Genomic DNA, 17,164 nt, shown 5'->3' on the forward strand with positions numbered 1-17,164 from the left:
AACTGCCCTGGACCATTATAAGCATCAATGATCTAATATACTCAAAGGTACTTTGAGTCCTTTGGAGAAAAGATGTCAAATAAATTGGACGCAGTGTAATTAATGTAATTTAAGAAAATGGCTGGCCATAACAGAGAGGATTAGGTTCACACAGATCATGAAACGACCTAGCCTTTGTGTCCTCAGGTCACTGATGATCCTTTTCCATTGGAACAAAACCCAATCTTACTTATTTGAGCATATTCAACTATTCTGTGTTTGGTTGTTTTTTTTTTTTTTTAAGTACTGTATTTAATAAAATGACCTATACTTTAAAGTTAATTTTATCCTTATTGGGAAAATGTATTTATATATGAATTGACTCATGAAGTAATTCACTTTAGGATAAAAGATTCTTCAATATAAAGGACAAGTAAATAGTAAGCATGAATCAACTGTTATTTGGATTACACAGATACTCATCCTATACTGTTACAGACAGGAAAACAGGATCTCTGCATCCACCTGATAGAATATATAGGCAGCTCATAGACACTTTTATTCTAGAATGTCATACTAAGGAAAAAATAAACCTAGGGAAATTGCTTAGAAAGAGAAGCTATAAATAAATTTAGACAGAAAGAGAAGCCATTAAATAAACTATAACTCTAGGGTGATAACTGGGAAAAACAAATTATGAGTCAAAAGCTGAGGAGTACAGCATGTCAGATACTGGTTTTGTGAGCAAACTGAAGATTAAGAAACTTCTTTGATACTAAAACTGTAAACAATAAGAACCAGGGAATTCTAGGCTCTAAGAAACTGTCTCGCACATTCTCCTCTATAAATCATGGGAAAAGTCATCTTGTTTGCCCTTCTTAAAGCCTCTTACCTTTACCTCGTTATTAGACGTGACTATTAAGTGATCATAAAGTTATATCGCTGTAAACATTCCAATGAGGGTACCCTGCTCAAATCATTTCTGAAACTTTTCTTTGGGAATTGCTAGGCACTTTACTAGAAAGCAGTTGCCATTATGTCACATTATTGTTTTGTTCTGTTTTTACTTATTTATTTTTACTGAGGCATAATTGACATAATATATCAGTGTCAGGTGTACAACATAATGATTCAATATTTGCATATATTGCAAAATGATCACCTCAGTAAATCTAGTTCATATCTGTAACTACACACAGTTACCAAATTTTTTTCAGGTGATGAGAACTTTTAAGATCTGCTCTTTTAGCAACTTTCAAATATGCAATAATTATGTGTATAACTATACTATAGTATATACTACTATACTATACTATAGCATATAGTATTATTAACTAGAGTCACTGTGCTGTACTTTACAGACCCATGACTTATTTATTTTGTTGCCATTATGTCACATAATTGTTTTTTATTCAAAATGGTATATCTCAACTTGCCCACTTTGCAAGCTCCAACCTTAAATGTGCAAACCACACCTAGAAAGCATTATGCGTAAGAGTTTAAAAAATAAATTGAAATCTGCCATCGATAACCTGGCTAAAGCCTGGTGTGCTGGAGTTTGTAAGACAGGAACTACTGGGCAGGAATGGTTTTCAGGAGAGACGGTGACGCTGTGTGCACGTGTAGGGGTGGCGAGTCAGTGGGCCAGATTCAAGGAGGGAGACAAGGGAGATGACGGGAGACTGAAGCCTGGCCTCCTCAGGTGTGTGGTTCACAGGTTAATTAGAATCCAAGAAGACGTCTTTGTGTGTTGTGTGTGGGAAAGGAGACAGGGCCAGGTTTCCGGGGGCCAGGCAGGCCATGGTGCTCATCCTTTTCTGTGCTCCACAGGCAGAGTGGGCCACCGGCCAGAGGTCACTGTGCCACAAGAGAATGTAGGGCTACCTTCCCGGAAGTTCTGGCGTCCCGGGGAATAAGAGAAATTCACCAGAAGGACAGAAAGGAGGAGTCATGGCAGCTTGGGTAGCAGGTAACATTTAGTGACCATTCACTACCTGTACACATTGGGTGCCCATTATCATATTTAACCTCACCACAATCCTTGTAGGTTAGATACACTAAGCATTAATAACTCTCCTTTTACAGATGAATAAATTGAAGATCACAAAATTAACAATGTTGAAACCAGGATTTAAACACACGCAGACTAAATCTGGTACTCACGCTCTTAACTTGACACCATACTGTCTTTTCATACATCAATACACACACACATGCATTCATATACCACACGACAGGATACACTCCTGCTGTGAAGAGTAGTTAACTTGTTTTTTTTCTGTACAGTTATTTGCATTTTTTCACAATGAGTAGGTAAGTTTCACAATTAAAAAAAGAGTCTGTAGTCATTTTTAAAAAGGCCTTAATGGAGGAAGGTAACCTTCTCTATTGGGGTAAATAAATAAATAAATAAATAATAAAAAGCCCTTAAAGGGTGAAGATTTTCTGCCACTGAGGATATTCAAAAATATGTGACACCAACTCCCAAATACTACTGAGAGTATTAGAAAGAAATTACAATCTTTATATAGGGAAATTTGACAATACATGTTAAACCCTTTTTTAAAAGTACATATCATTTGAAGCAACAATTCTACTTATAGGAAGATATCCTATAAACTAAGGATGTCTGCAAGGAGAGAGCAAGGATACTCATCACACCGGTGTAGATAATAATAAAGAAAAATGAAAACACCATAGGTGTCTACTAGTAAAGATCTGGCTAAATAAGCCAGAGTGCACCCATTCAGCAGAATGCTGCGCTGTAATTTTTTTTTTTTTTAAGTTACAGGACAATATGCATAGCTCTATTAACTTTTAAAAATACTCCTTAAACAGAGATGGTGGCAAGGCCAAATGACCCTACCCATGCTTCTCTTCTTCTTCCCCATGGGTTCCCTTCCCTCCAAGGTTCCTGCTTGCCATTGGTGGTACAAACACCATTCTCATCTTGTACTCCTTCTGGCGAAGCCTGCCTTTCCATCCTGTCCCTAACCTCTTCCCCTAAAACAATGTCCTCTGGTTTCACTCTGTTGCCCTTCTAGGCTAAGACAACATGAAATTAAACAGGGCCCTTCAAGGGAGTTCAGGGGGAAAAAAATCCTCTCCAATAACTCCCATCGTTTCATGAAATCCTAAAGGAACAAGAAGGACAACAATGTTCAGCCATTATCACAAGATGAATAAGAAACTGAATGAAAACAGTCCTGCTAGGACCAAGAACCCTAGAAAACTTCACCACTTCAAGTAATCACCAGTGTAGCCAGTAACTACAGAGCAAGGGCCAGAGTCCTTAGAACCATCTGTTGTGTACCTTGAGAAATGGGCTGCTGAGAAATGGTCATCTATGTAGAGACTGACTATTATAACAGCAGAGAACATGGATGAGGATGGTTAAAATAAGATCAACAAATTGTGAAAAGAAATAAAAAATTCCTTAAACAAAAACACTTAAAGGGTAAAGACTTGCTGCTATTGAGGATATTCAAAATAGAAAGTAGAAAAATTTCTCAAATGCTACACATCGAACAATAATTACTCTGGAGACAGGATTATACAGAGGAATGTATATTGTCTACTTTGCACATGTCAAAAACTTGAATTTCTATAACATGTGTATCCTATTTATACTGAAAGTATGCTTTTTTGGGAAAAAGTATTTTAGCCATATTTATTGATGTGGAAAGTTGTTCTTGATATATTGTTAAGATGAAAAACAGACTACAAAACAGTATTACTGTAAGATCTCTATTTTGGTAAAAAGCACTCACGTGTATGTATGCGTACGTGTGTATCAATAGAAAACATTCTGTATAGAATCACCCTATTCTATTCAATAGAAAGCATTCTTTAAAAATGTTAACAGTGGTATCTCTGACCATGGGTACTTTTGTTATCTTCTTTCACTTATCTCTATTTTCTAAGTTATCAGGAATGAACATTACATGTATTATAAGAATAAAATAAATAGCCCAGGCTGTGAAAGCTTTTCCCAAAGATCAGCTCCAAAGCTTTGGGCCAATAGCAAGATCACTGGAAGAGGAACACATTCTCCCGGTATGATTATTCTGAAAGGGGCAAAATCAGTTTGTGTGTCTATGATCTGGGATGTTTGCTACAGTCATACTCTGTTATAACTGTGCCTAATACAGTGCTCCTACAAATACAAAGAACACTTTTCTTGAGATCTTCCAAGGAAGCATTTTCATTCTTTCTTTTAGGCCTGGAGAAACTGAAACTCAGAGCTATTAAATGACAACTGAGACCCAAGAAAAGCCATAATTTTAATTTCATGGCATTGGTGTTGTGTTAAAAGGGATTTTGAGTGACTAGATTGTTAAACATCAACTTTCCGCTAAAAGAACAGGACACCCGAGAAAGCTGTCTTTCTAATTATAATACAGGAAACAAAACAACCACCACAAACCCTTTTAAAGCATTTCTGCACAGTATATAGGAATCACTAACAACAGCCAACTGGATACATACTTTGAAGACAAAAAGGAAAAGGAAGGGCACGGCAAGACATTTTATATGCAGTACAACATAATTTTAAAGTTTTGGCCAGAAGTGCAGGCAGAAGAAAAGTCCTATCCTTTACATTCATTCATTCACTCAGTGATTGAACAATCCTTTGTGTGCACTGACTATGTTCCGGGCCCTACTCAGAACTTGGGTGTACGAGGAACACTCGTTAGGCAGGGGACAGACAAAGAAACAATGACGTAACAACCATGGGAAGGGCTGCACAGATGCCTGACCAAAGTGTTAAGGGAAAAAGAACCAGTCACAAAGGATGAAGGCATTCTCCTGGAGGAGAAGGTCATTCCAGGAAGTGGGAACAGGGTTTGCAACAGGAAAGTGGTGTGGAAGGGCACGTGCATTCGGGGGATGGGAAGAAAGTTGGTGTGGGTGTAACTGAAAGTTGGAAATATGAAGGTGGGTGTGCAATCAAATGATAAGATCTCCATTTGTGCAGCATCCATGGGCATATATGCATATTCAAGAAGAAGGTTACCACAAATATTCTAAAGATGAGAGGACAGGAGCGATGAAATCAAGTGATCAGTAAAGAACATCAAAGAGACACAGGAAGACCACAGGGGCAAAGTGAAGGAAGACCACACAGGACCCACTGCCTCACAAAAGGTGCCTTCAGGCATTTCAGCGGTTTAGAATTTACCAGCAATAAAAACAACTACATTTTAACTGGCAATTAATCTATAGTTGGCAAGTTTATTTTTAAGCCTAGTCTGTGACTGACATACTTTTGTGCCAAGATAAAAAAGAAAATGCCGTAATGGTTGAGTGGTTGGGATCCCAGTTCATCTCCCCAAAGCCTATTCAGTCATGACACCCCTGGAGCATATCTGAACTAACACATGAATGGAACTATAGGATTTAACTATCACCTTAAAAACTATTTCTTTAGCAAAGACCTATCTGTACCTCTTTCCCACACCTCTGACATATGAGAAATGACACAGACCCACCTTAGGCTCTGAGCCTATATATGTGTTAGTGTGTATGTTTAGAAAGTTAGTTATTAAAAAACCACCATTTTACTCAGGATACAGTCCCTCCAGCAGGGATCACAAGCCCCAGACTGGGAATAGAGAAAGACAGGAGAACACAAATGGGAAGTAGAGTCTGATAGACCTACTATCAAATCCTCAGGTCACCTCCTAGTCATGTGATCTTAGGTAAGTTCACTTCACCAAGGCTCAGTTTTCCTCCTAAGGAATAAAGAAGCTAATGATAGCTTACTCATAAGTCATAGAAGCTACTTCACAAGTTATTTTGAGGACTGCATGAAATGATACATGTAACGGAGGGGTGGGGGAAGAGGTATGGCGTCTAGCCCCTGCCACCCATAGACAATACAAGTCTCAGTCCCAACAAGACCATTAATTATCTGAGTGACCTTGAGTAATTCATATAATCTCTCTGGCCTCAGTTTCCCCTTCCATCAAATGAGGAGGTGGGACCTCCAAGTCTTCTTACAGTATCACTAGTGTAACTGTTGAGAGGGAGACCTGTCTTCAGCCTCTCTAAATTCCTCTTAAATCTATGGCACCAGTCCTTTCTAGTCTCTGCCTTCTGCATTCTATGCCGCTGGCTCTGTTGTCTCCCTCTACACTATCTGTTGAAAGTCCAGAGGCCAAGGGGTGTGTTAAGAATGGTACAAGCTTTATCACAGAGTATATTCTCACAGCAACCATGGGGTATATTATTATTATTACGTCCATTTTATAAATGAGAAAATCAAGGCTCAGGAGTTGAAGCAACTTATCAAAGGCAGGGAATTCAACACAGGCTCTTCCCAGATGCTCATAATCATTACAGGCTGCATCACCTTTCCAACCTTTAACTATACCTAGTTTGGGTCCTATCATCTTATGACCCTGTGCCGCCTGCTTATCTCATAAACTACTTTGTATTAGTAACTTTGTGTGTTCCTCCTGCCAGGTGGCGTATGTACAAATTAACCAGGGACCCATCATGTCTGAACCAACATAGAACTCGTGATGGGATTCTCAGCCCCTACAGCTGGTAGGTCAGCGTGAGATTCAAGATGGGCAGAGCTTAACTACATCTTTAAAATAACAGCACATGGTCAAATAGCTACTCAACTTCCACATGAAGCTGCTGGAAGCTACCACAGTTAATTCAAGCCTAAAGTCTGCAAGCTTCCTAGCTGCCATAAACCCACTCATAACACGACGGAATGGGAAAGGGCTCATAACTTGGGGGTCAGACAACCCCAAGTTTACTCACTGAGTGAATCTGGGTGGATTTCTTAGCCTCTCTGAGTTTCTTTTCTGCTAAATGATCTCGGGTAAGATAGCCCAGCTGAGCTCCAGGTTCCTCATCTGTAAAATGCAGATAACATTAGCAACCTTCAAAGGATATTATAGGGATAGAAGGAGTGCCTAGCCTATAGCCGAAATAGATTAGCCTTTGGGGAAAGTAAGGGAGCCTGGGGGATGGTTGGGCTGTTTCCAAGAATCAGGGTGGCCTAGACTAGAGAGATGGAAATCAGTTAGAGGTTCACTGGATCTCAGTACCTGCCAAATCTGTGAGGAACCATTCTGGTGAGAGTTGAATGCCCTGTTATGGCAAAAGCCCTAGACTGATCTGACCCCTGACTCCACTCTCCCAGACCACCTGGCAGCTGTTGCTGGAAGCACTCTTTTCAGGTGAGAGGTTCCCAACTGAGCCAAGTGGTAGAGTGTCATCACACACCATCTCTCACCCTTGAAGCACCCTGAGGTTGCTGGGGTAACTGAGCTACTCTGGGCTTTCCCTATGGGATTCCAAACTTCTCTATCCTTACCCTGCTGTGGGCTCCCTTCAGCCTCACATTCTGCGTCCCTTGCAGAGACCTCTTCCTCCTGCCTCAGGAGATCAGAGGGGAAATGGGACAAGAAGGAACTGACCTTGCAATTGGACCTCAGCATTTTATTTCTTTACCTTTTTATTTCCATAGTTATGGCACTTTTCCATCTATGGAGTACATTCCCTTATAAAATCTCCCCGTGTTTACTTCCATTCTACTAAATAATTCCTCTGACCTCCTCTTGTTTTCACCCTTTAATATCTGTTGATGGTTCATTCGCCACATTCCCCATTCAGTTATTAATGGCCCACAAAAACTTCCTAGCTGCAATCATTTACTGATTAATCTGCACAACAAACCAGAAAGACAGGTGGTATTAATCCTTCGTTCTACAGAGGGAAACCAAGGGGAAAAGCGAGGTTAACTCAGTTGCCCAAGGTCAGTGGCTAAACAAGATTATAACCAGGATCTGTCCTGTCTTTTATTTCTGTAAACGCTTCCCACAGGGTTACTCCTTTACAAATCAACATTGTCAATGCGGCGAGATCATTTCTGTGTTGAGATTCAGTTGTCACAGAACAGTTTAAGACTGTCAAAATTCAACCCCAAATAATTTTGTCTGCTAATAGTTCATAAATACAAGTTGCTAAAATGAAGAGATAATAGTACTTGAAAGCAAATTTGACAGATGCAAAAGAGGAGTGAGAAGATCTGGATTATAGGCCCAGCTCTACCACAAGGAGACACTGAGAAAGTCATTTAATTTCTCTGTATCTGAGTCATTTGCAAAAATGAGATTATGCTGAATGACATTTAAGATATCTTGCTGTTTTAAGTGAGATGACTGAATATCTACTGAAACAGTACAAAATATAAAGCTCCAATATCCAATTGTTGTCAAGATCGTGGTAAAATTGGTATATTCAGTATACAGCTACAATCCCCTTGGAAAGCAAGATGCCAATGTACAGCAAGAATCATAAACAATTTCATATCCTTTGACTTAGTAATTTAACTCATACAGTATTTTACCCTAAGAAATAAGTCAATGGAAGCAAAAAGACATATACAAATGAAAACGCACATTTCAGTGCTGCTTCAGAGGAAAAATTGTTATCAATTTAAATGTTCATTTTTTAGAGGGATGTCTTATTAAATAAAAATACAGAACAACACAAATGTCATACTGCTATCAAAAAGGATAAATATGGAAGTTATGCAAAATCAATTAAAATCTTACCAATACTATCAAATGAAAACAGACAAAAGTAAAAGAGCAGATATGTACTCTGATGTCAACTTTATCAAAGGTGGATAGATGTGCAAGGTCACAGGAAAACTCAAAATAGTTATGTTATAGTTAGGCTCATTATTTTTAAAATATTTTAACTGTTTTTAATGAATATTGTTTTCCATTAACACATATATTTTATCACTTAATCAATTATTTTAAAATGTCTCAAACCCTGCTTTAGTTTGATGGAAAAATGAATTTTCAAGTTTCTGCTTAAATCTCCCGAGTAATTTTTGTTGGCTGACACATTATTCATGACATTATTCTTGCGGAGTGAGTTTTACTCTTTACTATGTAATTCTTCAGTGTCTTTGGAGATTCTAAAATCTCAGAACCCTTACACTCCTTTTCCTCACCTAAGAGGATTCTGAAAAAGATCTGTCATCTAATCTCGCTATGAAAAACCCCATGACTGCCTTGTAATGCTAATATTTGGCAACTGCCTGACCCAGGAGTCAACATTTTTCCCATAACCCCGACCCATGGGTGCCTCTACAGAAACCAAAGAGTTGCTATTACCCTTTCCACAGAGTGGAGGGCGGTTTCGTATTCCAAATTTTTGGAGCTTTACAGCAGGACATCTTATCTTTTCAGGGGTCTTAGGACACCCTTCTGGTTCACTTGGGAAAGCTGCCCCCAAGCAGCCCTGTGCTAGGACCCTCCCCTTATATAAGGGCTTTTACATCCTCCTTCATTCCTTAGAAATGGTCTCTTACTAGTAGGTCTTCACTCATAGTATCTGGGAAAGACTGCAGAGCCAATGAATTAAAAATATGATTCTACGTCTCATGTGTGCCAATGAATGCCCTCATTAAAGCAGAATGAGTGAGATGAGATTGGTTTCAAAGCTTTCCATCCCTTTGCCCCAGAGCCACTGAGGCCAGGCACTGAAAGGATGCACAGTAAAATTAAATATCTAAAAATTCATCTTTAATTAACAGAATTGGATTAAAGCTAGACACCACCGCATTTCATACGTGAAATGGCTGAGCTAGCTTCCAAGTGCTCTAATTCAATTAGGACGCAGTGAGTGACACTCGGACGGGAAAGGTTAATTGGGGGCGCCAGAACGCAATCATTCCTTACCTAACCAGTCATTAAACTTCTTAACCTCTGAGGGCAGTCCCAGCTCGGTGAAATCGCCTGTGTGGAGAAGGATGTCCCCATAAGGCATCTGGATACCATCTGTTCTGGAGTGTGTGTCTGAGATGCAGACAAACCGCGTGTGGCCCGCTGGTTTTGGAGTGTCATATGGGATGGGGTCGACCCTAAAGTAGACATAACAGATCCCATAACAGTTAAACATATTAGAACCCTCATAATAGTCATCGCACATACATATTGACCGTTACCCGTGAACACACCCAGACAAACCGATGCAAAGACAGAAGGGCCCATTGTAACAAGGAACACTTCTGGGTGCAAAGGAGACAGCATCTCCCGTCTACAAACCCACTGGGCAAATTCAAAAAGTCTTACTTACCTGGTAGGAAAATTAAAAGGCCAGACGATCTTACACGTAGAGTCAGAAATAACTCAGGAAACTGAGAGAGTGATTAACGGTGAAGTTTAGGGATATTGAACCCAACTGGGGAAGTAAAATGATGCTCTTTTCTCTCTCATCATGCGCCAATTGATCCCACTATTCATTAGGAAATGGATAACTAATTTATTCCTCCTTAAACATGCATAACTTAAGCAATGAACTAATTTATGAAGAACATTCTGCACATGCTTTGCCAACTGAGATGTGAAGAGTCATAGTACTTGTATTTAATTTCCTTTCTAGAACCATTCGACACCTTTTATCTTCTTGTTTTCACAGGGAGATTCACAAATCAAGTTGTGGGGACGGAAGGTGATGCCGAAGTAACAGGGCTTTTTAAATAAAACACTGGATGTTCCAACAACTCTGTCCAGCTCCTTCTTCACCACCATGAATGATCTGCTGTCCCAGTTACACCTTAGGTTACTTGGAATGCTCAAATGCATTGGGCAAAGATTCTATTCAGTACAAATAGTAAACCTTTTAATGGGTGTGTATAGCTCTACATATGCATTAATATATGTTCAGTTTTAGAGACCTAAGCACTGTGAAATTACCACTAGGGCGCAAGAATCAAAAGGCAAAATGATCCACCCGAAGCAAAGAAAGTGAAACAGAACATTCTCATTTAATTGAGTGTAACAAAGTGTGCTAAATAAACTTGGTAAAGAAATGCAAATCTGACTCTTCAAGCATACAGTTTTAATTATTTAAGGGGTTTATAGCAGAGTTAAGGGTGCTTTAACTATATTAACTCTACACTGACAGCTTCCTGTAATTTCTCTGCAGGAAGGTACACTTACTTTGGATTATGGGTGAAAAGAAGCAGTTACCAATGCAACGAAAAGGTCACAAGAGAAGCAAATACACAATGTGGAGACGAGAGTGTAAAACGTTAAATAAGGAACAATATTTCATATCACCGCCCCACCCTGGGTCATTAAAATGCATCAGAGAACACAGGGAAAGCTCAACACAAGATTCCCTGTACATGTTGCCTCTAAAGGCTTGGTTTAATTTTTTGTTCCTTTTTCCACTTTTTTAAAATGAAACAATCTGTTTGAACAATGGCAATTTTCGTGAAGGAAATAAAGACATCAGTATACAACCTGGATAGTCCTGCATTTCTTTAATGGTTAATCTTTTAATTTTATTTTATCTTTGTCAGAGAAGAAGGAAAGTAAGGGAGAAGAAAGAAGAGCTGGAAGAAGACAGAAAGGACGGAGGGACTGTGAACTGGTGAACGCAGCGAGTCTCATTGGAAACCCAAAAAGAAAGTTTAACTTCTGCAAAAAAAAAAAATGGATTTTTCCTGTAAAGGTTAGAAATTAACAATGCTGTTATCATGGAGAAAATTCACTAATCCACTGAGATCTCATGAGTAACCTGGAAACCCTCCTGATTATATTCAATGTTGATTTTTAAAAATATATATAAGGACTTCCCTGGTGGTCCAGTGGCTAAGAGTCCACACTCCCAATGCAGGGGGCCCAGGTTCGATCCCTGGTCAGGGAACTAGATCCCACATGCCGCAACTAAGAGTTCACATGCCACAATTAAAAGACCCACATGCCGCAACTAAAGATCCCACATGCGGCAATGAAGATCCCGCGTACCGCAACTAAGACCTGGCACAGCCAAATAAATAAATAAAACTAAATAAATATTAAAAATAAAATATATATAAAAATGTTTGTCTGCCTTTCCATTACTGAGCCTCTATTATACTCGGTCTCAGTGATTCTAATTGTATCAATTGATATTGCCTATCTTCTAAAAGTAGTTTTCCCAGGGAATGAAGGACGGTTCCCTGCCGCAGCAGACTGTGTCACCCTCTGAAAGTGATACGTAATATTCTATTCTTATACCTAAAGTTAAGATACTCGCTAGAATGGGACTGTGCACATTTATACTGAAACCACCAACATCTGAATGAAACCACTGGACTTTATATGAATAAATTCAATATTTATATATCTTTATTTTCCAGTTCAGTTCTCATCCTGATGGTAAAGTATAGACAATCCCGTTTCTTTCTTTCCGCAACTCAGCTAAGCTATGGGCACAACTACTGCATAAAAATCCTTTAGGAGTCCATCTGAATTTATCAGAGGGACATCAGAGTCATCATTTTGAATTTATAAAGCAGAAAGGAGCACAGATATATGCTCTGAACCTCTTCAGTTTAGAGAAGTGAATCATCATGTGGTACATGATATGTTATTTAGCTCTCTGCTGGGAGATCACTTTCTATGACTATTGAAACATCAGTCAATTTTTGAGTGGCTTCAACATCCTTCCCTACCTTCCTGCCTCCTCCAGAGAAACACTCAAATGTCCAACATTATTAACAGTGAAATAAAGGCCAAGGGATTAAAAAAAAAAAAAAAAAAAGAGGGAAGAGGAAGAAGGAAGAAAAATATGTCTTGTCAGCTTTCAGCTGAAATAAAACAATGAGTCAGAGGGACACAGGAGGGCTGAGAGGGCCCACCCATCAACACCACCAACCTGATGTCATCAAAGAGAAACAACTGGTAGATGTTGGGGAGAGATATGGAGGGTTGACTCAAGGTAGAAGACTGGGGAATTGGGGGATATAAAGATGCAGATGCAGAATTTACATACATCCCCTGACCCAGAGACACTGATGTTCTTTGTTTCGCACAGGACTAAGTACAGGAAGACAAGATGGTGCAGCCTGTCAGAGCCACACTGAATAACATGACAAATATCACCTGGGGGGGTCATAGGAAGGAAGGCATTTCCACCCAAAGACATTCAGAGCTGAAAATAAGATGTCTAGTAGAGTAGGCAAGTTGCCATGGATATAATGAAAGTTGAGACAACCCTAGGGAAACGACTATTTCCAAATTGGGCATTAGGTAAACGCCTTGAAAAAGGCAAGACAGCCAAACATTTTCCTGTGAAAGCAAGTTTAAGGGAGACCCTGACTGCTATGGAAAGATTTACCTGTTCACATTGTGGGAAGACCCTCCCGCTGCATTTTCCTTCTTAGTTAACAACCTTACCGCTTACTGCTTATGCTGACTTCTCACATGACCTAACATTTCCCCTAGGGAATCATGTCAAATATCCTAGCAAGTGAGTCTCTTACCAAGGCAATCTAACCCCCAGAGCTAGATTCAAACAGCAGACTGAGATTTTCACGTACATCTGACTACACCCAGGGGAAAACAAGATGACATGGGAAGATGAGAAGAAAACACAGCATCATAAAATCCCAGAGCTGGACAAAACCTTAGGGAGCATCGGGTTCAATTCTTCATATGAAGCTTGAATCTCTATCCCTTCCCTGCCTAGCTGACATAAATTTTCCCTCCAGCGTTTCCAGAGAAGGGGAGCTCCTGAGTCCCCTCTCCTCCCCCAGGGCAGCCCATTCTGGTTACTGATAGCTCTACTTGCTAGAAAGTTTCCGATCCAGAAACTGAGAAAGCTGAGCATGGTCCAAAGTGACTTGGCCTGGAGCCTGAAGACTGAGTAACAATTTGGCCGAGTTATTTGTTTCAGGCAAGTTATTTCATTCTTTTAGCCTCAATTTTCTCCTCATCTGTAAAATGGGAATAATAATGCTTAGTCTATTATATTACTATAAGGATATAAATTGTCAGGCACTAGATTGGCACACAGCACATGCTCTGAAAGAAAAGATGCAAAATGACGTAAGGGTGGGGAATGTTGGCTATAAAGCCAGACAATCTGGCTCTGAATCTCACTCCACATTTATTAACAGTGTGACACCAAGCAATGTGCTTAATTCCTGTGCCTTGGTTTCCTTACCAATAAAATGAGTATATAAATAGTACCTGCCAGGAGGTACTCATAGGACTGCCATGAGGATGAAAAAGAGTAATGTACAAATAGTGTACTCAAGAATAATGTACTTAGAACTGTGCCTGACACACAGCAGACAATATATGCTAGGGTTTTGGGGTTTTTTTAAAATTCAATGATAGTATTTTTACTACTATCAGTAGTAGTAGTTAGTTTCTCTGACCTCCATCTCTCCTTCTGTTACAAGGAGATAATAACAGCTACCACACAACTTGGTGAAATTAAAGGAGATCACACAAACAACAGCCAGCACAGCACTGGGCACATAATCCACAGTCAATAAAAACATTCACTTCCTTCCTGTCACTTCCTTCTTAATCCTAGTTCTGCACTCTGAAACAGCAAAGAAGACTTCAGTCCCTTTTCCGTTTGACAATTCTTCAAATATTTGAGGACATGTATTACAATCCCCTGAAATCTTCCCTAACCTAGTTGAGCGGCCACATTTTCTTCAACTTTTCCTTGCGTGACAGGATGTCAAGCGCCCCCAGAATCCTAGTGATCTCCTGAATACAATCTGATTGGTCAGAACCCCTCCATCTATAGTGTCAGAATTCATGGGCCACATGGATTCATGGGCCAGTGAGCTGTTTATCTGAGACAAATGCTAGTACAGGCGATGGAGAACGAACAGAGCTGGACGCCCTGGAGGACTTTCCTAGGGGAGGCCTGAGTTAACATCTTAAATGGTTTTCCAATTAAGTCTCCAGGTTTTGTGCCAAGCCTCAAATCTTGTTCTTAAAGCTTGATTGTCAAATGTTTATATATCCCATGGCCTATTCAAACAAATAAAACATTCTCATTTATTCCATCTTGACCCATTAGAGATTTTTACCCATAAAAAACTAATATGATAATATTATTGCTTCCACTATGGAATCCTCTTCTGGCCATATCTGATATTTTTTCCAATAACAAATGTACACAGTGTTGCAAGTCTTATTGACAGATCTTCAGAAAAGCTGTAATCATGTGGCTTGTTATGACATGGATTTCTTCTTTAGGCCAAGAGTGCAGTAAAAGCCTATTGTATACAGTTAGCTTATAATTCAGCGTCCGGGTAGACTATAACCCTTACAAAACATTTTAACAGGATTTCTATGTATTTATCATCCCCCATTCCACTTGAAAACCCCAATGTTGTGCTTATGCATTCCACTGACTTTAAAAAGTTTTCGAATGTGACATTAAAGCTTTCATTTTTACCCTGAAAATTCAGATGGCATGAGAGTTAAAATTAGATTTGTGATGTTACACCATCCTCCCTAGACATAAGAATTCAGTCCCTTCTCCACTTGACTGTTTGATAAAGATATGCAAAACCTGCCAGCAAAACAATGAATAAATAAATACCAGGCTTAAGTTAGTACAGTGACAGAATTTTTAGATTGGAAGGGCTTCAGAGATGATCTAATCCTGTGTTTCTCTTCTTTGAATATCCTCTTCACAGTTTTTGCCTTTCTGTGTATACTATTACTTAATTTTTGTTAAGCGTCTTACAGCTTTTACACAGTTTTTTTTTAGTTTTGCCCTAAACAGTATCATCTATGAAGTCATGACATGGATACACGTTGTATTTTTCAATGACACATTAAAAGAAATACATAAGTATTAAAATTTTTTCAGGTTTGTCCACTCTACAGAACTAGAACTCAAGTTTTCTAACTTCCAATTCACTTCTCTTTCTACAAACTTAATTTTGGAACCTAAAAATATATCTGCACTTGGAGAAAAAGATGACAAAAATTATAAAATGAGAGCAAATCAACCACCTAAACTCTTGTAGCCATTAATATCTAGAGAGACTGCTCAAAATTATTTGAATTAATTGTCAAAACTATCCAAGTTTTAGGGCTCCAGACACTGACACCCTCAATTCTTAGTACATTATCCAGTTGAATGGAGTCTCTTAAAACTTCAAAAACCACACATTATAGTTCATAGGGAAAACAAGCAATATAAACTTTGATTTTTAGTATATTGGTAAAGGTAAAGAGTGTTCCTCATTCTCAGAGATGTCAAGTCAGACTGACTGTGAATGTTTTCAAATACAGGTGTCGTTAGAGGGGATACTTTATTAGTTGAGAGACAAGCCTCATTACAAAGAAGCTCTGGTTGTGGTGTCCAGGGCCTTCCTGCACCTCAACTACATTGGTCATCAATTAGCTATGTGACCCTGGGCAAGTCACTTTCCCTCCTATAGCCTCTGTTCTTCAAGTATGAAAAGAGGGGCAGGACCAAATGATGCCCAGATGACTAGCTGCTTCGTTCCTACACCACTAGGAACCTGTGCAAGACCTCAGAAACAAGTCAGTCTTGCAAAGCAGCTTAAAACATGTTCTTTCTCTTTGCAATTTTACTTTCTGGTCTCCAGACAATGCAAAGGTGAACACAGTCCAGATCCATCCAAATATAATCGGTATTAGCCAGACTTTACATATAAAGAGAAGTGAAACTGCAATTTAGGGCCATAGATGGAGCTCCCAGGTATTTCTAATGTGAAAGAGAACAAAGGAGCCAGAAACCCAGTTACCACAATAAAACAAAAATTAAAGGATGTGGGATTTAAATAGTTGCTTCAGAAATAGGGCTGTTCTTGTTTCTCTACAACTCTGAGCTGGTAAAACTCTCCCAGTTTAGCCATCATGCCCCAGAACAGTAACGGTGCTGAAACACAGTAAGGAAGCATAACAGAACCAGATGCATAAACATACTCACATTTGTACCGAGGGCACTGCTTTCCTTTAACTGCTGAACTGCTGTATCAGCACTGTTCTACTACCAACTAATTAGAGCTAACAAAGCCCACTGCACGGAGTGTGTCTCGTGTCTCATCTATTTTTTCCTAGTACAAAAGTACAGCGCTGACATTCAATGAATATTAAGTGGTAACAATGTAATTCTTCGCGCACTGCACGCGATAGGAATTCCTGGTCCTTCTGTTGGCCCCACTGGAGGGGTTTTGGTGCCAGTCAGGCTAGCTACTGTAGGAGCCACTGAAGTCTCTCAGACGGCATATGGTTGGGTCATAAGTATCCCACTGGAAATGTGTTTCTGGGGTTAAATGTTTCCTATTCTTTTAACCTAACAACCAGGTTAATTGGCTTACACTTCTGGATACTGGCCTTGCATTTGAAAAAAAAGGGCACGTGAC

General features: G+C 39.4%; 1 protein-coding gene across 1 annotated transcript in view; it reads right to left on the reverse strand.

Annotated features, from left to right (window-relative positions):
* Positions 1-17,164, reverse strand: part of MPPED2 (metallophosphoesterase domain containing 2) — a 177,531-nt gene that overhangs the window by 119,481 nt on the left and 40,886 nt on the right. Inside the window, exon 3 of the mRNA XM_024118515.3 lies at positions 9,699-9,880. Coding sequence (XP_023974283.1) covers positions 9,699-9,880 — 182 coding nt within the window. The remainder of the gene's footprint in view (positions 1-9,698; positions 9,881-17,164) is intronic.

Source organism: Physeter macrocephalus, chromosome 16 (assembly GCF_002837175.3).
Source record: "Physeter macrocephalus isolate SW-GA chromosome 16, ASM283717v5, whole genome shotgun sequence".
NCBI lineage: Eukaryota > Metazoa > Chordata > Mammalia > Artiodactyla > Physeteridae > Physeter > Physeter macrocephalus.